The sequence below is a fragment of the Biomphalaria glabrata genome, chromosome 6, assembly GCF_947242115.1.
Source record: "Biomphalaria glabrata chromosome 6, xgBioGlab47.1, whole genome shotgun sequence".
NCBI classification, from domain to species: domain Eukaryota; kingdom Metazoa; phylum Mollusca; class Gastropoda; family Planorbidae; genus Biomphalaria; species Biomphalaria glabrata.
Window position 1 is genome coordinate 21,372,843 of NC_074716.1, and position 25,271 is coordinate 21,398,113.

General features: G+C 31.9%; 1 protein-coding gene across 2 annotated transcripts in view; it reads right to left on the reverse strand.

Moving 5' to 3' along the window:
- Positions 1-22,996, reverse strand: part of LOC106066324 (cGMP-inhibited 3',5'-cyclic phosphodiesterase 3A-like) — a 34,396-nt gene extending 11,400 nt beyond the window's left edge. The window contains exons 1-10 of one of the 2 annotated variants that reach the window (XM_056032038.1): positions 22,076-22,996; positions 10,434-10,694; positions 8,471-9,046; positions 6,128-6,463; positions 4,928-5,039; positions 4,655-4,783; positions 4,349-4,536; positions 3,724-3,927; positions 3,411-3,572; positions 1,944-2,118 (exon numbers count right to left, since the gene is read on the reverse strand). In XM_056032038.1, the coding sequence (XP_055888013.1) occupies positions 1,944-2,118; positions 3,411-3,572; positions 3,724-3,927; positions 4,349-4,536; positions 4,655-4,783; positions 4,928-5,039; positions 6,128-6,463; positions 8,471-9,046; positions 10,434-10,694; positions 22,076-22,927 (2,995 nt within the window). In that variant the 5' untranslated portion in view covers positions 22,928-22,996. The remainder of the gene's footprint in view (positions 1-1,943; positions 2,119-3,410; positions 3,573-3,723; positions 3,928-4,348; positions 4,537-4,654; positions 4,784-4,927; positions 5,040-6,127; positions 6,464-8,470; positions 9,047-10,433; positions 10,695-22,075) is intronic. The other variant, XM_013225314.2, reaches the window with a different exon arrangement.
- Between the last annotated feature and the right edge of the window lie 2,275 nt (positions 22,997-25,271).

The following is a 25,271-nucleotide window of genomic DNA, read 5'->3' on the forward strand; positions in this document are numbered from 1 at the left end:
AAGGGAAAGCTTTGTGTCAAGAGAGGGGGGTGTAAGATGTGAGATTGTGTGTGTGTTTGTTTATTTTGTTGGTTGGTGTGTGAATCGTTTTTATCACGGGATTTTCAAGGGGGGACAATTAGGTTTCTAGCGGTCAGTCTAGCAGATGGAGAGCTGACCTGGTCTGAATTGGGTGCTTGTGTTTTGTTTACCAGTTTTATGCCTAGCGTAAGGAGATGTTATAACTTATATTTCTATTCATTGTTATGTATGAGAACTGACTATTTGTGGGTAATATTATGTATGGCATTGATAGCCTTTTGTTCAATGAATCTAGCCTAAGCACCCTTTAGTATGTCAGTTGGGCACATTTTAGTATCTCAGTTATTAATGACTACGCATTCAATATTATATGTGTACTTGCTGTTGACTGTAAATAAAGACTAATTTTATACTCCTTCGTTGAGTGATACTTTGTAATATTTACACATGTTAAGGTCTGCATGTGAGAATCATACCCTAGATTATCGAGCCATATGTATGTAGTAAAGAACTCAACCCCAGAGTTCCCTTACACTTTGCTTGAAAAGGTTTACAAGCACATACATTTCATGTGCAAACAAGCAAGTACCCTGAAGTTTGACATTCAATTTCCCCATAAATTCAATGGCAAACATTAAGTCTGTCTATTAGTCACAGTCAATGTCCTTCATTTCAAGGAACATAATTTCTTCCTTGAGATCCCACTCTTCTCAATACATTGCCTTTGCTAAGCCAGCAAATACAGCTGTGGTACAGAACATCTAAATGTTTACTCTTCAAATCTTCAAGCAGTTTTCTCAGCTGCTAGTGGGTAATGCCCCTAACCCTGATAAGGTTGATCACTGTGACAATTAGGTCAATAAAATGTTTAATATTCAAAATAGTTTTCCACCAACTTTTCTGATAATTGACCCAGAGGAGCGGTAAGAGTGTATGGTCAGGATGTTGTTCTTTCATTTTTTAACTCATCAACTTCAAAGCATCAGTTGTTACACTTACCAACTTGTTCCATGCCAACCCAGCTATTTCAACACAGCGCTCCTGGCCTGAAGTTATGTCTTTGAGTAATTCAACACTTAGTAACTTTTCCATGAGCTGAAACTTAGTATCTACTCCCTGGATGAATATCAGTAATTGTATTGTGTCCTGTACATCAGTACTTTCATCCAATGCCAGCGAGCACCACAAAAAGTCCTTGTTGTATTATGAAGTTGATGCATCAAATTTTCAGCTTTTCAACACACCTAATTACAGTTCTCCTTGACAGAGTAATGCTATCTAATGTCTTTTTCTGTTAGGGAGATATTATATTGGCTACTTCATTCTGACAACCATTCTTTAATAAATTCACCTTTTAAAAGGGCTTATTCCAGTTGACAATCTTGTGGCCCAGCACCATTCATTTTTTTAAAGTTTTGTTTTAAAACTTTTATCTCCAATCCAACATTACTTAAATATTCAAATATTTATATTACGCTATTTTACACAACTTTATAAACAAAGAGAAGATAACTTCCAGTTGAGCAAAAACACAATTTGAATCTAACGAATCTAATGCTGAATGTTTTGATATATTGCCAATTATAATAATTTGTGTTTACTTACAACTTTTTAGAATTATAGAGAATATTTCTTTAGCCTCTTCATGATCAGATTCAATTATAAAAACCATTATAAAGATATGAACTGTACATAGAAGTTTCAAAAGTTATAGAGATATTTTAATTTAGTTTGACAAATATATTTGCATTAGTGATAGAATCTATGGACACACCTAATTTAAGTAGGTAACCAAGGGCCACATAAAACGCTCTGGGAGGCCACATTTGGCCAGCTCTCATAATTCTCACACATCTGACTTAGCAGTTTGTTACTGTCTTTTTTTAAACTACTTAAAAAGTAAAGAAACTTCAGACCATTACCTTCCTGTGGATCCTCCTCAGCCCAGGTCCCAGGAAGTAGACCTCCCGTAACCATAGCATTGCACAAAGGAGCTACTAAATGATTTATAAAAGTTTCTTGAAGTTTGGCCAACTGTGGACTTCTTCTATCCATATATGGAGATATTGGCAAACCAAGGCTGGCTTCCTCATCTCCCTGTCAAATTAAATAACATATTAGGTTCACATCTTTTCTCTAACTACTTAGCCATACACTAACTTAGTGTGTGTAGCTGGTACTTAATAAAACAAAGGTTATACTGTTGACAAAGAGTCATTAGCATTTGGGTACTAGCAGGGATACTAGAAATCACTAGATATTACACTTATTACAGCCTTGTAGACATCCCTCTGAAGTCTCACAGGAAGTGGACTTAGTCGAATATGATCTAATGTAGATTTTTATTAATATTTTTAAAAAATACTTGTGTATTACAGCAATAGCTGTAACAATTTGTGTACTAGATCTAGACTAGGTCTATATCTAAATTTGACCTAGAGAAGATCTAGATCTAGTTGTAGGCATCTCTTTCAATGTTTCACTGGAAGTTGAATCTAAATCTTTAAACTATGTCTCAATTTTTAAAAAGCTGTATCTTGTATTCAGTCATTTCTGTAGCGACTTACATATTTTATAATGGACTACATCTAGAATCTAGTAGAATACTAGTACTAGATTTAGATCTTGATTACACCCTTGTAGTACACTCTTAATGCATGTAGTAGTTGTACATATCTCTTAGAATGTCTCACTGGAAGTGGACTTATACTCAATCGATTTCTTTAACAATTAAAAAAAAGTGCCAGAATAAGAGAATTACCAAATAATAAACAAAGTTCACTAAATCTGACCTTAAAGTTAACTAGGCAAAATAAAAAAAACAGTTATGGAGGAATTAAAAACAAAATTCAAGGTACATTATTGAAATTACAGGTTTTTTTATGAGCTTTTGGCAAAATTCAAGACTTTTTTCAAGGCCTTGAATTTAATATCAAAATTCAAAGCTTTTCTAGGTTTTCAAGGTGGCAATGAACACTGATAAATTTGCTTTCAAGACCAGCTAAGGAGCCAGCGTGCTTTAACTGACATAGAAAAGAGAACCTAGTAGAAGGCAGCTTTTGATTGAGACAGCTGGAGATTGATTACAAAGGCCACAAGATACACATTTGAGACCAATAGGACATGAGCAGAGGACAAATGTAGACATGGGAAAGAAAACTTTTATCTACCACCAGCATACAACGGTTATGTCTGCGCTGGATGTAGCAAAATATGTAGATCACAGTTGGGACGGCATATCCACAAGAAATATTGCACTCCTCCTTAATCTTTGGACTTAAAGAAAAGTCTTATAAATAAATATTTACATACTTGCGCATGATCTAATATTAATTATAAGAAGATTTTCTAACTTACATGCAATGCTGACAATAGTCTAAAAAAATTACCTGTTCATAAAACTCTTCTGCTATCCTGAAAGTCCATTGCTGGTGGAGATCTTTACGTTTAGCAGGGCCATTGATATCAGCTAATTTAATGACCATCTGCGTCACCAGGAGTCTATCTGTTTCTGACGTCCAATCTAGCCCAGCTGAGTCTTCATCATTCACCTGCAAGTTGAATTTAAAAAAAAAAATTTTAAACAACAAAATATTTCAACAAGCAATAGATATTTTAAAATATTTGCATCATAATTCAAACACACATTCCCCCCAATCCCATAGGGAAAAAAAAAAGCTTTATTTAGATATGAACTTAGACCTTTGCATTGAATTCAGCCAAAATTTCAAAATGTCTCTTCAAGTCTGTGGCAAGGATGGCCTCAATAACCAGATAACGAAATCTTTTAAACTCTGCAGCTTCCAGACCACTGATAAAATAGTTTTGTGAGTTGTTGAGAAGGAGAGACCAGGCAGCCGCAGCATGGTGATTTTCTAGCACTGATCTGTCATTATAGAGCACAGCCTAATTTTGAAACAGTTCAACAAGAAAAGAAATTAGTTGTGAAAATAGATCTATTATTGTAAAACAAAAATTATATTTTAAATAGATAATATATACTTAGGGCTCATCATATAAAGTTAGACCTTAAGGGAACTATCAGTTACAGGACAGGGCTGTTGGTTGGTTTTGTCATATATATATATATATATATTTAAATCTCAATTAAGCTCTATTTACCAATTGATAATTACATTAATCTATGACGTAACTATAAGAATGTATATTTTATACATATTGCTGTTTAGCAGTTTTTCCAGTAATATTCTTTTGATCTTTTTTAGAAGAAAACATCTTTACATGAGATAAAATTATATGACTTAATATTCTTTATTTCTTTTTCTCTTAATAAATTATTGCACATAATACAAGTCAAGAGAGTTACCTGAGGAGCAGTGGTAGCTACAAGAAATGCATTAGTTCTACCAGGATGGTCATAGTCATGCATGGCTGCTGCAGTGTAGAGGGCCATAAGTTCTAGTGCTGGTAGGTTACCTCCCATAATACCATAGGAATCCTCAGCCATAAAACTGGCCCTGTGTTTAATGGAGGGGCGATCTGAGTTCTCATTATCTGAACAACAGAAAACCACACATTACTACTTCGGTTGATGTATAGTATTTCAATGCTGAGAATCATTTTTCTTAAATTAAGACGCTTTTGTGAATAACAACTTTGTACTGGAACATACCTGATTCACTAGAAGAGCCATTGCGTGAGACCAAATCACTAGTGTTGATCTGAGCAAATCCTGGTATGGGTTGTGTTGTTAAGTAGTAAACACCATGCAGCACATCAGTTGCATGAACACGGTTGTGATCTGAAATAAATACTAATAGATGTCAAGTAGAGCAAATATACCAATTCTATTCAACAAGAAATATCCAGTAATCAAACCAAATCAATAAAAACATGTTTATTAATTAGATTTCTAACAGTTTAAAACTTTAACTTATATGCTTACATGGCTTCTCTCTGTATCCTAACTCTAATGCATGAAAATAATTTAAGAACTCTGCCAGTGGGATGCGAAATGTTTCCATTAAACCCACTTCTGTGAACAGCCGATAAGCAATCTAAAAATGACCAAAAAAAAATGTTTATATTTATTTCAAACATTTTTATTTTCAATAAAATTAGTAGTGAATATATAAGCTTGCTAAAAGTGTCAATATCCTGAAAGAGAGAACCCATTAAAAAGCCACCAAGTACATAGTGTTTAATAAAAAGGTGTCTACTTTTATTTGAAAAATGTCAACTGAAAGTGTTTAAAAATTAAAAAAAAAAAGTAAAGTTTCCCTTTCAGACCATGTCATCTATAGGGTGGATGATGTAAACTGAAAGAGAGTTGCTAAAAAAAATAATAAGATATGGAACTGCTTGTCTAGACTATTCACCCTATTAACTATCATCACACGTTTTGAGGAAATATTGGGTGGATTGACTCTTTTTTTTTAATGTATTTATGGCCAAACCAATTTGTAAAAATCCCTTTTTAAAAATGTTTGAAGCATAAAACATATTTTTTATATAAATCAAAATTATCAAACCAAACATGGTAAAAATTGTTTAAACAATTTTTTGACAGATCCAAATGCAAGCTACGGGACTAAATGAACTTTTCATTCGGATATTTGCTTATTACCAATATTTTTACAGGCAATTTAATTTATAATTATTCATACCTGATTTAAAATAAACATGAATGGCCTTAACGTAGGTTTAAATCTTAAGTGTTTATTTGAAACAGAGGCAGCAAACTACTTAGTCATGAAATTTCCGATATCCGTTTAAGCTGAATGATTATTGGATGTTATCAAGTATGTAAAAAAAAAAAGTGATGTAAGATGCAAATAAGTTGAGTGGGGAAACACAAGTATAACTCTAAACCACTCTCTTGCATGCTTCATGGGATAGTTTCAGATGAATGAGGGAAACCATGTTTAGAAAAAAAAAACAACACTAATACACTCCTATTTCTTAAAACAATAATCTACTGCCTAAATTACTTCAAAATAGTCATGCAGAGAAGTCCATTAGTAAAAAAATTAATTACTAGCTGTTTGAAAAAAAAAAAACACCTTGTCTTTTCAATAAATATATTAACTGAAGGCTTTAGTGCCAAGTAGGAAGATGTTTAAAAAAGTTAATCCTATTACGCTACCTTAGTGAGTAGATATGTTCCTTCAGAGTCAGCTACTTTGAAAATAGGAAAATCCCACTGATTCAATTGATTGATATTTAACAATGGATTTTTTTCTATCTCTTTCTCTGGATCAAATAAAAGTTTCAGTTCTTTACTGATACATGTCAATAAAATATTCTCTTCTGATGTTTTTTCAATTGACGACTTATCCTTTTGCTCTTCCATCATCAATTTATCATCATCATCTTCTGCCTCATCATCCCCTTCACGTTCTTTATCGTCTTCTCCATCATCCAATGGTTGAGCTTTTTCTTTTAATTTGGCCACTGTGCCAGGTAACTGTCGCAACAGTTCCTAAAAAAAAAAACACACACTGAAATGATTCCTACTGTGAAACATTCAAATAAGGATATGATTAACAAAGATTGACTGCTGCAGGGGTGAATGACTGTATAGAAAATACAATAAACATGTCTAAATGTGACCCTGCCAGACAAAGTAAAAACAAAGAAAGTTTGGGTCATGATGCCTTCATAAGCTATAAAAAAAAACACCACAAAATAGGCCCAAACCCTGTGCAGAGACTGATGAGAGAAACCAATGAAGCTATACCTTGTCAAGTCTAAAACTCTCAATTATTTTATTACTAGACATTTGTTACCCGCGACCCGCAGGTCTTTATTTGCGCATTACTGTCGATATAGTCACAAATAAACGAAATAATAATGTAATAAGTAAAGCGAATGTGTCAATGTAAAAATAGTGTGAATGAAGCTATGAAATCAAAATAGCTAATAGGCTTAAATCCATTTTTTCAAATTAAAACATTTGCTTTTAGGCCTACATATATTTGATTAAAATTTGAGATGAATAGACTTAATTTTGTATGTTCATGTGTTAAAGTATAAAGTAGATCTTGAGGTAGACATAGATCTAAATCTACACTAATCTAGAGTTTACAAAATTTGGCTTTTATAGAGTTCATTCTGTGTTGCGCATGCGTGACCTTTTTTCATGAATGAATTTAGGCCTATCTCAACACGGCTACGCAACTTTAGTGAACAGCGAGCGAATGTATTAAAAATGCTTTAGAAAAACAAATTTGAATGTTAAATTGATTAAAATATCAAATGAATGGACAATAATTAGTATGTTTATGTGTTAAAGCACAAAACTATCTTTGCGAAAAGAAGTTTTATCATCTTAGAGTTCAATAAGAGTTTTAGACCTAGACCTAGGAATAGACTCAGTAGAGAGATGTGTTAATGTGTAACCAATTTGCTTGGTAATGTCTAATGAAAGAATGTTCGCCAGGAAATCTGTAGTCACAGATATCAGGAACTAATTTATGTAAAAAATGCTTTTGAAACACAAAATTGAAGGTTAATTTTATTATATAATGAAATCAATGGATCTTCTTTTGTATTTTCATGTGTCAAAGTAAAAAACTATGTGCGCAAAGTGTATTTCTTAAAATTAGATCTAGGTCTAAATCCTTTCGATCTTTTCTCATGTCAACATTGTTAACCATGGCCTAGATCCATAAAATACTATAGCTGTAATAGAGTCGGACAACTTTATTTTTTTTGAGGGTCTGAAGTTTGTTTTAGGGCTACAATACATACACTACGGTCTAAGTTAGTACCCAAGGAACATTCCTGCCTAGTTTTATCAAGATTGGTCAAGCGGTTTTGATGTCTATAAGTAACATACATACACCTCACATTCTACTTTATAATATAGATAAGTGTTTAAAAAATTAAACTGATAATTGGAAAAAACTGACTTCTGTATTTTCATAAATCTAAAATAAAATAAACAATTTTAAAAAGTTAATCCTTTTTAAATCGTAAATGTAATTTTTATACATATAAATATTCCATAAAGCAGTATATAAATGTAAAGCTTTTGCAACAAACAATAAATAGATAAGAAAATACTCCAAACAAATGTTGTTGTTTTTTATATTTGATTTAAATAATAATTTTTTTCTTTTAATCTCAGAGGTTTAGAAAGCTAGCCGAGCCTTATTGTACAGAATAACAAAAGAGTAGAGACTATTTTAATTAAAATTATTGATTACTTTCTTTCACATAAAGATTTAAGCTAACCTAAAGCCACCTTGAAAAAAAAAAACTTTTACACTTTTTACTTTAGTAAACAATGAAGTTATGTGGATTGCAATCTCATTTTGACTTGAATATTGTCATAAATACTAGATGAGCACAACTACAAGGTCAAATAAAATAGATAACATTACATCATAGTCAAGGGAGACCATTACTTATTTCATTTAGTGGACAACTAAGTTGTCACAATTTGATCTAACCTAAATGTTCTAAATGTTAGTGCATAAATTACCTTCTTGTTAAGACATCCCAAATCCTCTGAAGTATAGACATTATCACTATGATCACTACTGCTTGGTGAATCACTGCTCTCATAATCAGACGTGATGATTCTTTTCTGGATGATAGCTGAGCTAGAGACGCTGGATAAAACTTTGACAGTGTTGGCCTCCCTTTCATCTATAGATTCTCCTGTACGTGCTAGTGGGCTAATACTTTGCTTGCTTTCCATCCTACTGGGAGCTGAACCAAATGATAGCAATGAAGACTCACTAGTGGCACTTTTTCTAGGAAAGCGCCTTGAATATGATGACTGAACTGTTGGGGCAGAAGCAAGTGAAAATGACCTAGACTTTGGTATGGTCAAAATTGTAGTGCTATTAGAAACAGAAGCTGGTGATGGACTATTGCTCCGGCTTCCATTTGGACTTGAACCAGGAGTTCCTTCCCTAGAGTGTCGAAAAGATGATGAACGCATGCGACAAGGTTCTGGTTCAAGAGTTGGCATGCCAGTGGCTGATGTGGTGGTGGTCCAGGTGCTGGTAGACATTCTTCTGATTAATGATGGTGGTAGACTACGGCGAAGACGCTTTTGAAAAAATAAAATGTATCTTAAGTAACAAAAATTTCACAAAAAAGTTAATTTGGATTAACTTTTTTTAAAAGAATATATCAAAAGTGATATATATTGAACAGAAAACTGGGTTGTACAAATGTAAAAATGTTACTGACTATCTGATAAATCAATCTATACAAAAAAAAAGCTACTAGGGTAACTCATTTGATAAGGATTTGGATTAGTGTTTGTCTATTTTTAATAGTAAAGTGATTTGGGGTTAGTATGGACTTTGTTTATATCTAGAATATACTAATTAAATTACTGTCAACAAACAGACAAATACAACCATTTTGATCAATTTGTAATACTACAAACTTATCTTTAGAAGTGTACAAATATGTTGCTCAAACTTTACCTACTTATTTCCCTTATAATTCCTAATTATGCATTCAGCACATTTAAAGTCATTTGGAGCTAACGTTGACATCTGTTGAAACATTAGCAGTAATGGCAAATTACAAACTATCTGCCTTTCTAAACTAAAATAAGTTTTGTCAATAAATCTATGTCTACATTATCTGAAGCCTATGATCTGATGATGATAAAAGATTTTTTAGTTTAAAAGTTGTGTTATAAAGCTAATAGGATAACATATTTTCTCTTAATTCATTGGTTGTTAATTATTCCACCGAATTAATTATTCAAGAAAAACCAACATGAACCCAACAAACTAGTTGAAAAGGGATATGTTGACAAGTTCAATGCGCAGCTGTCACCAGTTCTAGTGGAGGTACCTTTTTTTCTATTTGTGATTCAAAGACTCAAGTCCTGAGTTTATGCAGCTCTATTTGTTAATGTGGTCTAAGCAAGAGAAGATAAAGGTGTTTGATTCCACCATCAACCATTAGCCTAGATACAGTTATAATTAACATCATTTACTCTATAGAACAAAGAAGACTTTAAAAAACAAAAAGTTAACATTGCTAACTAATCTAGTTTTTATAGATAAGTGACTGCACTAAACTCCCATTTTATATACTGTGTGAAATGTTAACACTGCACCATTTATTGTCCTATTAATATGAACATTAAGGCAGAAAATGAAAATATTTAATGTTATAAAGGTTTAATTAATTTTAATAAATTCACTATGGAAAATCTGTTTGTAAATCTGTGCTTTTGTTGTTTTTTTTAAATTCAAGCTTTCATTAGCCTGATAAATCAAGCATTCAGTCCTACATTACAAAGGATGCACACTCTATTTCAGCTACCATCACAAAGAAGAGCTTTATTTAGCAGCTTGAAACAAGCATGTAAATGAACAGAGATGAACTGGCTAAAGTAAATATATTGTATTGTATTTTGTAGGGGGAAAAATGTAATTAATTGAGAATCCTTAAAAATGTATGTATCATACCTTAGGAAGTGTGGATGGTCTCTCCCCAGTGTAGGGACTTTCTTCACTATCAGAACCATATGTAGTACTTTCTGTCAGTGACACAAGGGGACTGACTCTGGGCTTGTGGAAAGAGCTCTGTGCATCAGGAGGTTTTAATAGATTACTGACTGCCTTTAGTCCTGAGATGATGTGTGGTGGAAGGCTACTATCAGCAAGCATATCTGTAATCAGACCATGAGCTTCACCAAGTATAGCAGATTCATAGCCTGCTGTTGAAGACTGTATGAAACAGAGAAACAAAGAGTAAAGCAGAATTTATCACACTCACAAAATAAAGACCACACTATGCACAGTCTTTGAACAAAAAAAAATAATTGAGTCTAAAATCAAATACAAATGTTTTGCAAACACATATACATACTATATAGATTTTTCTTGAAAAGCTTTAAACAAAGGCATAATGACTTAATTCCCATAATGTAAGCATTTCTCACAAAGTTACAAATGTTATTGCCATCAATTAATGAATTAGTTTTGCTGTATATTTTGGAAATATTTCCTATTTATCCTGGACACTGGATTGTCTGTATTCATTTGATTGGTTCAAACACAAAGTTTGGTGAGAGTGAAATCATGAAAATAGTTCAAATAAAAGTACTAAGCAAAGAAAAACGTAAAACAAAAATAATTCTATGGAATAAATGCTATGTAACTGAAATTATCCCAAGCCAAATTAAACCAACTAGTAGATGACCTCAGAAATAGCCCACAAAAAATACTATGGAAAATTATATACCAACTAAACAATCATCAGCCAAATCAATGAATGCTAGTTTAATACCCAAGTAAAGAAATGTTGAAAACAGAAAGAAAACTATTCCACAATTTCCAAATTCACACCAAAATGTCTTTGGGAAAGTTAGATTATGTGAGTAAATCAACTGAGAGATTTTTAGTTGTTGATTTTTCACAAATTTAGACAAAAAAAAAATAGACTCCCATCTTAGAAGGCATTTAACAGTACATCAACTAAGCTTACTCAAATACCTTGCATTTCTGATCCACTACATTTTCTTATCTTATAGATTACAGACGTAACTTCAAAAGAGAGGATAATTACATCGTGCACATTTCATGTGTCAATCTAGTCATGCATGTTAATCTGTGACTTAAACTCTGCTAAGTCATTGGCTTGGTTTTCCTGGCTAATTCAGGCTCTAATTATCTAATGGCACTTTGGGAAGAAGGAGCACTTGTATGAATTTGTCCTAGCATGTGTAATAAGAAATCTGCCTAAACTTTGTGTTTTTCTAATTATGTTTTGTTTTTCTATTTGTAAATTACAGTTCCATGCAAATAAATGCTGAAAAAATTCAAATTATGACCAAAACAAAAAAAAAGGGGGGGCATCAGCATTGGAGATGAAAAGTTGATGTGTCAGTAGTTTTAAATACCTCAGAGCTATCGTCTCAGTTGAGGGTCCCAAACCTAAACAACTGGCCGAATTGCATAGTCCACAGCAGCACTTATAAAACTCAAAACAATATGGAAAGACAAAGGCAAATTAATGAGCTCCCTGGTCATGGCCAAATTCTTTTATGCTTGTGAGTCTTGGACGCTAACTGCAAACTAGAGAGGAGAATCCTAGCAAATGGAATTGAGATGCTATAGAAGGATCCTAGGTAAAATATTTAAAGACCACATCACAAACGAAGAGATTAGAGAAAGTGTTAGACCTGCTGTAAAAAAAAAACAAAAAAAAACACACAAACTAAAACTCTATGGCCATATTACAAGGTCTTCGGGGCTCATAAAGACCTTCCTTCAGGAAATAGTACCAGGAAAAAGAAGAAGAGGCAGACAGAGAAAGTGATGGAAAGACAACATAAAAGAATGGACGGGCCTGCCATTTAAAGAGGTTCTATCCAAGGGAAAAGACAGGAATGATGAAAGATGGTCAACAAATCTTGTGTGGAGCCCCAACGGTCTAACAAACTAGAGGATAGGTGAAGGTTAAATTATGTTTCAGTGTTTTATGTATTATTGCTACTTTATTTTTATTCTTCTGTCCTAAATTGTCTCTAAATTTAGTTATTTTACTAATTGTGTTACTCTAATCAAATGTGAATATTTGTTTCTAATAAATCTCACTGCTCTATTTTGCATTTTTTCTAGTTTCATGTTTTCTTGAGTTGAGGGGTCCCAAACAGAGGATGCATTTCTAATATTGGCTAAACTAAGTTTGTAAAAATTTCTTCTAAAAAACCATGATGCTTTGTTTGATTTTTTAATAATATCCTCAATATGGGAATTCTATGATAATTTTTTCATTTATTATTACACCTACATGTGTGAGTTTTTAGTCTGTGTAATTAACACAAATATATATATAGTTTTGGTGTTGGTTTTTTTTTGGTTACTCTTAATAACTGACATTTTTTACAAAGCTTATATCAACTTCTCTGTCTATTGGTAAACTGTTGTAAACATTATTTCTCCCACACCCAATCTTGGATCAAGTTGAAATGTTTTCACAATTATTTCTTGTACCTAACAAAACATGTATCGATTTTTTTTTAAACAAACAATTAATTATTAACTAATGTTTTGTTTTTTTGCATCAAACAAGGGCAAGACAATGTACTTAACAGATGTGGTGGTATAAGTTGAATTAGTGCCCTTGAGGAAGCTTGAGCCCTCAAGTTCTAATTCAATTGATACAATTTTTTTATATGCATTTAAAAAGCAATCATGGTAACATTCACATAATTACCATCCTTCTTTCCCCCCCCCCCCCCCCCACCACCACTAGTCAAGATCAGTGATAGGATCATAGTACATTGAGAAATCTAAAAGCATGAAATTGCACTAAACAAAAACAAATGGTAAAAATATTTCTAATCTAGATCTATTACACATGGCACATCCAAACTAGTTGATAGAATTACACTTAATATTAATTCTTTTTTTCTTGTTTTGCATGAAAAGACATGCTTCAATTAGATTCCAATTTCTGTAATTCTTTTTGTATATTTCAGTATCTTGTGTTGTTTTTAGAGTTCTATATTATGCAATCATCTGCAAATAATCTGACTTTTGTTCCTGAACTAATGCTATTTGGTAGGTCTTTAATGTAAAGTAGAAAGAGTAGTGGGCCTAATACTGATCCTTGAGGTACACCTAAGTTTACTATTATTGGTGTTGATTTGGAGCAATTTGTTATAATAGTTTCTTCTCTCCCTATCAGGAAATCCCAAATCCATTGATGTAATGAACCAGCAATGCCCACATATTTTATATTTTAATTTTTTTAAGCAAGCTATGGTTGTGAACTTTGTCAAATACCCTAGAAAAGACTCATAAAATAGTGCATTTTGCTCATTATTATCTAATTCCTTTGAAAAATCATCAATTAGTTCTATTAGATGAATTTCACATAACCTTTATTTCCTATGGCCATGTTGGTATGGTGTGAGGAAACTATGTTTTTCTAAGTAATTTATGATGTTGCTACATTTTATGTGTTCTAGTATTTTACATGTGATACTGGTTAGTGATAATGGTCTGTAATGTTCAGAATCAGATTTTTCTTTTTTAAAAATCAATAGATTAACATTTATTTATAAATGGTAAGTATAAGCAAAAAGATCATTTTAAAATCAGACTATCAGTTCAGAAAAACATATTTACCTTTCAGTAAAGTATTTAATTTTTTTTTTTTTAAAAAGGACATCTAAAATTAAGCTAATAAATACTTTCTATAACTTATCTATCATTTTTTTTTAAATCAATACTCCCTCTAAATCCTAAACAAGTATGCTTAAAGAACCCTAAGCACCTTTATAAAAGAAACTTTAAGACTAAATATAGACTGGGCTACTTGCAATTACTGCTTTCTAGACTTTGTCTGAATTGAAATGTTAGAGCATGTCTGGCACCTAGGCTGCATTCATTACCAGGACCATTCTTCATAATTAAAATTGAAGTGCTCTCCATTCCCTTTCAACAGCTTTTCATATTTCTGGGAGAACATTTTTTTTTTATTTTAAGCTCTTTACACTTTTCTCCTCCTCTTTATAAATGTCTACATACACAGTGAAAGAATCAAACCACTGATAAAAAGTTTCAATTGGAAGAACAGTGAGCATTGATTTTATAAAAATAACTTTCAAGACAAGAAATATACGTCTGGGTTTTATTTATCACTCACTATTTCCTACACACACACATCTTATTATTATAAGAAATAAGTTGCTTTTAATGTAAAATAGTGAGTGTTGTTGTCCAGTAAATTTTAATATTGAAATTTTCATAAAAATTAATTTCCTTTCATTTCTATTTAAAATTATCGCATACAATTTTTGTTGCCTATAATTCAAAGATAAGATTAGAACTACATGTATTAATCTTTGGAATTATAGACTGTAATAACTAAGAATGTTTATTATAATTGATGCATCAGACATAGAAACTTTGCCATATTTTACTGTTTTATGAAGAGTTTACCTTTAAAAGCTGATTTTGTTTCTTTGATACCATTAATATCCTGGTATGATTTTAGATAATAAATATATGTTTATTCTAGTACTTTTCTGTTCAAAATTTGCAAAGCTCCTCCACTGGTTTGGCTATAGTAGTATAGATCTTAAAGCATGATTTCTGCAAGCCTGCTCCATTCCACTAGCTCTTAACATTCAAGAAACCTCAAATTATATATGGCGGAAAACAGATTCTCTATTGAAAATGCATTTTTCGAGTTCAATATTCATTATCTCTGAATATAGACCATCTGTGGTATATTTGCTTTTACTGATGGATAGATCTATGTTTCTGGAAGCTTCATTAGCAAAATTTTTGTGAAATTCGTTTTTATATTGAATTTGTGCGTTTGTGAATATCATGAAGTATTGCCAAAAAGACAGACAACATTTACTTTTGGATTTATGTGATCCCATTTCAAAAGGTAAGAAACATATTTTAGAAATATAACTCATGTATAAAATACATACTTAGTATTTAAAAATGATTGTTGCACACCATAAAGAAAAAAAAAAGTAAATAAAATGCTTCTTTTGTCTTAAATTTGAAAAAAAATAGCCTCGATGCAATTTTTGAATTTGTGATGTCGCCAAACAATGTGTACATTTTTTTTTAAATATTATTTATATTTTGCAGATTTTCGCTGTAAAACACTTATTTTTGTATTTCCATCATAATAATTTATTATTATTTTTTTATTTTTGGTTATTTAAAAAAAAAATATTTATAAAATCTTGTTTTTTTTTAAACCAATGAGAATGGAGGTCGCCGGAACTAACTTCATGACCTCCCTTTCAATGTGCTTTTTTTAAAAATCATTCGCTCAGAATAATTCGAAGCGATAGCATCTAGCAAAGGTAATTATAGACAGAATCTATTACAGATAATTCAGTTCATAATATCAACTGCTTAGTTAATTATTCTGCTTTAATAATAGGATGTCGTAATCTTCAATAATTAACTTCAAGGACGGGAACACGGGTATCTATCTTAAGCCAGGCGCGCGCGGTGAAAAAAAAACAAAACACGCGTTTTGACTTAGTCAACCTGAAGGTGCACCTCTGAATTGAGATCTTAGTCTGTAAAAGCTAAAAACCTATAATTTTTAAATTAATATCGACTACTACGGCAATTATTTTACTTTAATATTGGTGCATTGCATGCGTCATAAAATCGGCCCGGCAATGCGATGTTTCAGCGCGAGGGGGGGGGGGGGCACATTTTGAACTTAGATTTTAGATCTAAATTAATCTATCTCTAGATCTATAATAGTTTCTACAGATCTAGATCTATAAAGACTAGATCTTAACCATATTTTAAAATCAATCTAGCGAAATGCTTTTAGATTAGTTAGACATAGATCGATCTCTAGGTCTAGGACTAGATCTAGGTCACTGGACTTAGATTCTGAGATTAGATTAGTCTAGATCTAGTCATTAGAGTTAATAAGCGTGAAATTATTTAAATATTTACTGATCTAGATCTAAATTCTCTTATCAGGATAGATTAGATCTAGAACTAGATGATTTAGATCTATATTTATTATATATAGTCATTTCTAGTAGATAGTCAAGTAGCGATGTACACACGTGGATCAAGAATCAAGACCGTAGTGAGCTAGTCTAAGTCTAAATGTAGACTCTAGGTCTTAGATCTATATAATTTATATAGCCTTATATCTACGTCTAAATATAATTCATAGTAAGACTTAGGACTAGATTTTAAAATGGAAAAAAATATGAGATCTAAATCTACTATCTAGTCATTTCTAGATCTAGTAACTAGTACTACTAGTAGATAGTCAATTAGCGATGTACACGTGTGGATCTAGGAATCTAAATGTAGATTAGATCTAAGATTTTATATATCTAAATCTAAATCATAGGATCTTATAAACTCAGTAGGGTTAAATTAGATCTGATCTCTAGATCTACATCTTAAATTACTTAAAGTTAAAGTGGAAAAAATCTAGATAGATCTAGTGACCTAGTCAATTATAAACAAGAGTAGAAGGGATTCAATAGACATAGTGACATAGTTAAAAATAACAACAAACACATATTAACCAAATTATAAAAGTTGTTTTTATTTTTTTCTCAGCAACAGTTACTACAGATACAAAGATTGAGATTATTTGAGATAGTAAACAGAATAGTCAATAGATATAGATCATGCACCATGCAAGTTAAGCTTTATTAGGTCTAACTCTAAGTAGAGTACTCTAGACTCTAGACCTAGATCTAAAAAGTGATCAAGAACTAGAATAGATCTAAATCTTGTTAATATTTCATTTAATATTAGATCTTTTCTAGTCTAAAATTATACATATCTATAACCTTTATCTAAAATTGATATAAATAGTATCATGTTAAAACATGAAGATAAGAGAAAAAAAAAAGACTTTTTATTGGTAGCGTGGGCCGAAGAGGGGGCTTATTTATTAATTATAAATACTTTTTAAGGTTGTTGTTTTTTTTTCAAATGTTATATAAATATACTTTACTTTGTGACATAGTTTTAAGCAAATAATATTGTGAATTTGTGAAATTCATGGATTATTGGACATATCTTCTGTGAATTATGGATTTTTCATTATTAGGGGTAAGTGTGTTTGACCTCATTTTTTTATGTTAAATACTTGTCTGATGATAATGAATTTACTTTTTTTGGATTCCTCTCTTCTTGGGCATTAAAATTGATACATAATATGTCTAAACTGATTATGTTTTTGTTATTTAGGATAATGATAAAGTATAATTTGCAACCTAATTTTTTTTACGGAGGGGGTGGGGTCTGGGGTGGCTCAATTAATTTGCATAAATGACTTAAAAAACTTGTTTTTATATTTTTTTCAAATGTTCTATAAATATACTTTACTTTGGGATATATTTTTCTATAAATAATATTGTGAATTTGTGAAATTCATGGATTATGGGACATATCTTCTGTGAGTGAGGAATTTTTCATTATTAGGGGTAAGTGTGTTTGACCTCATTTTTTCAAGTTAAATAATTGTCTGTTGCTTCTGATTTTATTTTTTTTGAATTCCTCTATTCTTGGGCAATAAATTTGATATATAATATGTCAATAAAAGTAATTTTGAAATTGGTCAAAAAAATGGTCCTTAAAGTAGAATGTTGAGAGCTCAATCTGTTTTCCGCCATATAGATTATAAATCAACTAATCTGATATGCTTCATCAACAAAACAAAGGAAGAAAATTAATTAGAAAATAGCAACAAAAAATAAATAAATAAATAAAACTATCTCATTCAAACTCTTTTATTTTTTAAATAAACAAATTTGTTGAGGACATAAAAAGTTTGAAAACATATATTTTGTGTTACATTTTGTTGGTTTTTTATTTTTTTATTTCAGCCTTTGCACTTTCAAATTGTAACCCACCATTAGTAAACACTGTTTGAGTTGTTTAACTTTTAAAATATTTGTTAGCATACAAGGTAACAGGTAGACAGGTAGACTATCTCTAAGTGAACTTCTTTTGTGGCCAGAGTAGCAAGTATTAATGGAGTGAATGGGCTATATCATCAGAACAGATAAACCTATTGTGGTAACATAAATGGTCTGTAATAAATCATGTAGTATACACAGCTTATATGAAACCAATAAATGTGTATGATAAGATTGATCATAAAAAAAATCACTGCTTGTAAAAACTGTACAATGTAGCAGAAATACTAGTGCCAGCAGACACATGTAGCTGTTCTTTTAAGCTAACCAAACCAAAATTATTGTTAAATAATAATATGGGATTAGCTATTGTTTTGTTTTTAACCCTTATACAGCATTATCCCTTCCTATGCATGTCAGTGTCATAGTTTCACAATAAAAAAGATTTGAACTGAATGGCATCTATGAAATCTATACTCAAAAAAGAAGGATCATCAAAGACAGAAAGTAATATAAACCATAATTAAAAAAAAAAAAAGAAGAACAAAAAAAAACTTAACCCAATCATATACTAAGACATGTTTAACAAAAGTAGACTAGAAATAATAATTTAATTATGAAACTTATTTTGCAGTAAATCCAAGGTTCAATGTTGTTAACAAAATATTAATTTTTCAGTGTGGTTAGCAGAATAATAGGGACAATGTAGCTCATAGAGAATTTCTTACTAATTCTATTTAATGTTTTCCAATAACCAGACTGGAGTAAATTTATGGTTAGAACCATTAAAAGGTTTTTAAATTTAAATTTATATAATGCATCAAAAAGATTCTAAATAAGCAAGCTTGGAATATGAACATTTGTAATGAAAGCAAAAAAAAAAATAATTAAGTAATACAAATGAATAAAAGCAAAACTTCATGTAACTTGCTATTGCTTTAAATATTACTCTTTTGTATATAAACAGATTTGTACAAATATGGTCTCTCTGGTCATTAGAGCATGGAACTAGTTGCCTGAATAAGCCAGGAACACCAATGACTAAGCAGAGTTTAAGGCACTAGCATGCATGACTAGATTAACATGCAGATATGCATACTTCATAGATATCTTCTTTTGAAGAACCATAGAATCTGTAATTTATTTATAAGATAAATGTAAAAAGAAGAATGCTTAGTATAATATAGAACAGTGATTCCCAAAGTTGTCTATTTAGACCCCCTGGGATCTACGAAAGTGAAAAAAATAAACTGGGGGGTGTATGATAGTGGATCTCATTTAAAGATGCAGAGATTTTAAATTTCATTTCCCATTAATGATTTGCACATTAATTAATCCTTTGAACTTTAACCCTGTTAGTCGAATGAATATTTTGTATCTAAAATTTTAACATACTATTTTAAATAGCATAATTGTTTCTATATGAAAGGTAATATTTGTACATGGCCTAGTCTAAAAAGAACAGTAGACAGTGCTGCTTATTAGAAATTTGGCTAAATTCTGTCCTTGTTGAAAAAGCCATCGCATTTTTGTTTTTTATGCAACAAAGTTTGAAGCTATATCGCAATGAAGCCATCATAGATTGAGATTTGAAATATATTCAAACACTTTAAGTTCAGAATAGGCCAATTTAGAAAAAATCATGATAAAAATTCCTTTAGGTAACAATACTGTTCAAATGTGTGATGGTAAAATGACATTGAAAGGTTCTTATGTTATTACTCGCAAACGACATACTTCTAGAAAAAAAAAAGCTTGACTAGTTAACCATGCCTGATAATTAGTGTTATTTTTCATATTTTTGTTTTGTTATGAATTAAGAAATCCATAAAGAACTGCCCGGTACTTGAAACTTTGATCAATAGCTCCTTCACACTGAAGTATGATAGTTGTCGAAATACTTATATTTGACAATATTTTTCTGAATTCTTGGGTGCTTAAGATCCAATTTTAAAACAAAGAAATTAAGCGGAAATCAGACATAGTCTAGATTTAAAAGACTTGTTTCATAGGCGTTAATTTTTTGTTTACTTTAGTCAATGCATGTAAGGAATATTAAATTTGTTTTTGCTCCATTTTAACTTTTATTTCATCAATGAATATATATGGCCTAGAAATCAGTGAGAAAAAGCACATGAAATTGATGAAAAAATACTGGGGGTCTACCGAAAACTGGAAAACATGGCAAGGGGTCTACGAGATAAAAAAAAGTTTGGGAACCACTGATCTAGAACATAAAAAAAAACAAAATTCTAAAAACTCATCTATAAATTAAATTGTGGAAATCACAAGAAACCGTTTTACTTTTTAAGCTATTGGTGTACAGAAGAGTCTAAACACAATAAATGCAGAAGTTTGCAAAAAAAAAATTATTAAAAAAAATGGAAAAGACAAAAAAGTTTCCTACCTATTAAAATTAAAAAAAATAATAATAATAAAACTTAAACAAATAACTTTCCATTCAAATATAGGATCTTTTGTACCTCACCAAAGTTCAATCCAAAAACAATATATGCAGAAGTCTACACACACAAAACTTACTTGTAAGTGTGTTTTTATAGAGATGAGATTTTAGAGTTCTGCATGTATGTTATCTAGTCATGCATGCTAGTGCCTTAAACTCTGAGAAGTCATTGGTGTTCCTGGCTGTGATATATTTAATGTTTTTTTTACATTAAGAATTTGCTAAGCTCTAAGCATGTTATTTTGTGTGGTTTCACAATTAATTATAATTATATATATATTTTTTTATGTTAAAAAGTTCCAAACGTGTTAATTCCAATGAATTTTTTATCATTCATTTCAACAGATAAATGAAAAGAAAGAGGAAATTTCCAGCAGATATGTTTAAAAAAGACCACAAACTTTCTTTAATAGACTTCTACTTTCTAAAAAGATCAGTTGATTTATGGATGAATTAAAAAAGAATGCACCAAAACCATCATTCTTTTATTAATTTTGAAAGCAGTGTGATGGACTGAATCAGTAGCCATTTGATACAGGAGTTATCCTTGTTTAACTGGGTGTCATTTTCAAGTTGTCAATATCCATTTGTCTTAGTAGAAAAATGGCTTGTTTACTCTAAAAAAGATGATTCTTCAGCAGAAGGCTTTTTTATTTTGCTCTCTGCGGTTTGCCGCCAGATTTCCGACCTCACTGTGTGTGACTTTTCCAATGGGAGTATTACATGTTAAAGACAAAAAGGTTTTGTCCCACTGTTGCCTGTAAATATCAATGACATGAAAGATTGAATAACAGAAGATGCAATCAACACAGTGGACTGCAACATCCTCAAGCTCATTAGGGAAGAATTTTCATTTCAGCTTGATGTTGTCCATGCCGATGGTGGTCGTCACATTGAGCACTTATAAAGCATGAAATAAAAGCTTGAATTATATTCAACACTTATGTCCAACAATGTATCTTTTTTTTAACATCTAATAGGGCAACGGGTTTAGTGCATTCTTTTTTAATAACCCTGTATAATTATATAAATGTTATTGTAATCTGAGTAAAAATCACTTTTCATATACTAATAAAATCTAAAATGAAGTAGGGTGGATATATTTTGCAAGATTCTATAAACTGGTATATTATATAATCTATTTTAGCATTACTTTTAAATTTTTTAAAACTTTTAATTGGAATTCAACACACAAAACTACAACAACGAAAATGCCTTTCAAACATGTATATCTTTATTTTATTTACCTGGCTTTTCTGAATCAATGCTGGTAGAGATGTTCGCCGGGCTGATCTGTGTGCAGCAAATGCATGTGCACTTGATGAGCTAGATCTCCTACGTTTGATAACTGGAATTTTTCCATCCTGTGTTGTATAGTTTTGAATTTGAGGCTTTAGTAGAGCCTCCATATATTTTGCAACAATATTTCCAGCAAATCCACATGAGTAAGCTACAAAGGGCCTTAGACCAATGGGAATATCCTGTAAAGCTGAGCAGGCTAAAAACCTTGTAAAGCTCACCAGTAATATTACACCAGCACTGTGACTGGTCTCTAAACTTGAAAATACACTAGCTACACTTATAAATAATAGAACACAGACAATGACTAGAGGTTGTGTTGTATAGTTTGATAATACAGTTGTTGAGCTGTTGTTTTCCTCAATTTTTTCACCCCAGTCACGAAAAAAGATTTGAGCAAAAAATTCGCCCATGTAGCATGAACAGAATAATAAATAAATACTTGTATTGCTCCATGTACGTCGAAAATATAATGATAGCCAATAGAAAGCACACATAATGCAAAACATTGGAACAACGAGCGAACATAAACGCTGAAATAAAATCCCCACATCACAACGCAGTAACTGATAAAATAACACACTGACAACTAATGTAGTTCCACCGTAACACACTCCAACTTGCTGTGAACTGAAATTGACTTTGTTTACACCCAACCATTTAAATAAATAGCTGCAGCTGCCTTGTTCTAGAGGTTTCACAAATACTTGGATGTATCCATTGTTTTCGCCGTCCTCGTCATCCTTTTCTAATTCATTTTTAGAGCTCCTTCTAGACACACTGTTCCTGGCCAGTGCCATTTTTGTGATACTTTTTTTTTCTCCCTTTCTCCCTATTGTTGTTTCCAGCCAAGAGCGCAAAGGACTATGGGAAAAGGGAAACTTGTTTAGCAGAACTCTTTTTTTTTTTTTTTAAACCTAACAAAACATCTGTTGTTACTGGTAAATCTCTAGATCTAGACTCTAGTTGTTACAGTGTCAATAAAATTTGTTATGCAGCTCGACGTTGACAAGATCTTGAAATAGATCTAGATAGTCTGTGTAGACCTTTAAAGGTGTATAACAAACGTAAAATAAGTATAATTTTCTGTTGAGCCACAAACGCTACGTAGACCACATGGGCGTAGCAAAGTGGGAGGGGGGGGGGAACAAAAAAAAACAAAACCCTCACCAATTAAAAAAAAACAAAACTACTTAAGTCAAAGGATTCCAGAAGCGCATATGAGTGAGGTTTTGAGTTTAAAACACCCATCCCGGAGGTTTTGAGGTTTAAAAAACCTCTTCAATAAATAAATAAAGCAAACTACATAGCCTATATGTCAGTCACCAAATTCCAAGAGCATAGTTTGCAATGTTTTTTTTTTCTTTCTGCCAGTTGCAGAAAAAAATAAAAGTAAAGCAAACTAGTCATTTGAGGTTCAACCATACCCTAAATAAAACATTTCACACATTTATTTGATTTTCTACCATCCACTGGTCTCCATTAATAGAGAAGTGAATAGCAGATTTGATATTTGACCAAGAATTTTTTAATAGAAAAGTAACAGAATATTGTACTGTAGACACCTTAAAAAAAAAAAAAAAAAAGCATTTTTACGGGAAATACTGCATTCCTCATTAATCTTCGGACTCGAAGATAGGCATTATTATTATATCGACTCACTCTGTCTGTCTGGTGAAAAGTTTGTACACGTTATTTCTCCCACACACAATCTCGGATCAAGTTAAAATTGTGCAGAATTATTTCTTGTACCTGACAAAACAAGAATCAAATTTAAAAAAAATTAACAATTGAAAATTATTTGTTTTATTGAACAACAGAAAGAAATTGTACTTGACAGATGTGGTGGTATAAGTTGAATTCTAGTCCCCTTGAGAAGGCTTAATTTTGAGACCCGAGTTCGAATTTAATTCAAGTCGAACAACTTTTTTTTTAAAAAGCGATCACGGTAACATTCACACAGAAACCACTTATACCCCCCCCCCTCACTCATTGCGCATTAAGAAAGCTATCGCCCCTACAGCCCCCCCCCCCTGGATCCGCCAGTGTTCTAGAGTACAAGGATGTCCGAAAAAATGAAGTGACTGGATGTAATGGAAATTAATTGCGTATCTACAATATATTTGTAAAATACCACTCATTCATTGATCAAGAGATCTCTTAACCCGTTGTAGGCCTACGGATCAGCATGAAATTGGGATTGATTGAAATATAATTAATTAGTATATATTATTAACATAACTAATATATTTGTATACAAATTGTGTGATTTCTTTACTAAAATTCGTCCGCTGGGTAGGGCACGTATCCCGTATGGGAGACGAACGTATGCTAAAGGCAGTCTTTTTTAGTGAGCTAAAAGGTGGTCGACGTAACAGAGGCGCCCACAGAAACGCTTCAAAGACCAGCTCAGGCGTCAACTTTCCTTGGCTGACATAGAAGAGAGCACCTGGTTGCATGCGGCCTCAGAACGAGACAGCTGGAGGTCACTCACGAAGGCCGCGGGATACACATTTGAGACCAAAAGAAAATCTGCTGCCGAGAACAAACGCAGACGGCTAAAAGAAAATCTAAATCGACAGCCTGCGGACAATGGTTATGTTTGCCCTGGATGTGGCAAAATATGTAGGTCACAGCTGGGACTGCGCAGCCACGGGAAATACTGCATTCCTCACTAATCTTCGGACTTGAAGGCTAGCCTTATTATTATGTCATTTCGCTACATTCAAATGGGTTCAAATAAACGATTAGGTACAATTAATAAAACTAACTGGATATTTATTTTTATTTAGAGAACAAAATAGCCTACCTACAAAGGGGAACGGGAATGCATACGAAGAACTCACTTTTTGTTGTTTGCGGGGGTGGGTGGGTGAATTGTATAAGTAAAGATGCTATTAAAATTAATGGAACCAAAATATTAGACCGTTTATGTGTCGGGGGAGCATTATAAAGCGGGTCTTTCCAAATCAAGTCAAAAGTTTATGTGGGAGAAATTACTTTGCCCAGGTAAAAAACAAAATGGGGGTTCTAGAGAGGGAGAGAGAGAAAGAAAGAGAGAGCAGGACGTGAAATGTCATTGTAACGGTTACGCAAATTCACGGTCTAAAAAAAAAGTATATTAGGTCATGGTTAGGTTAGGAT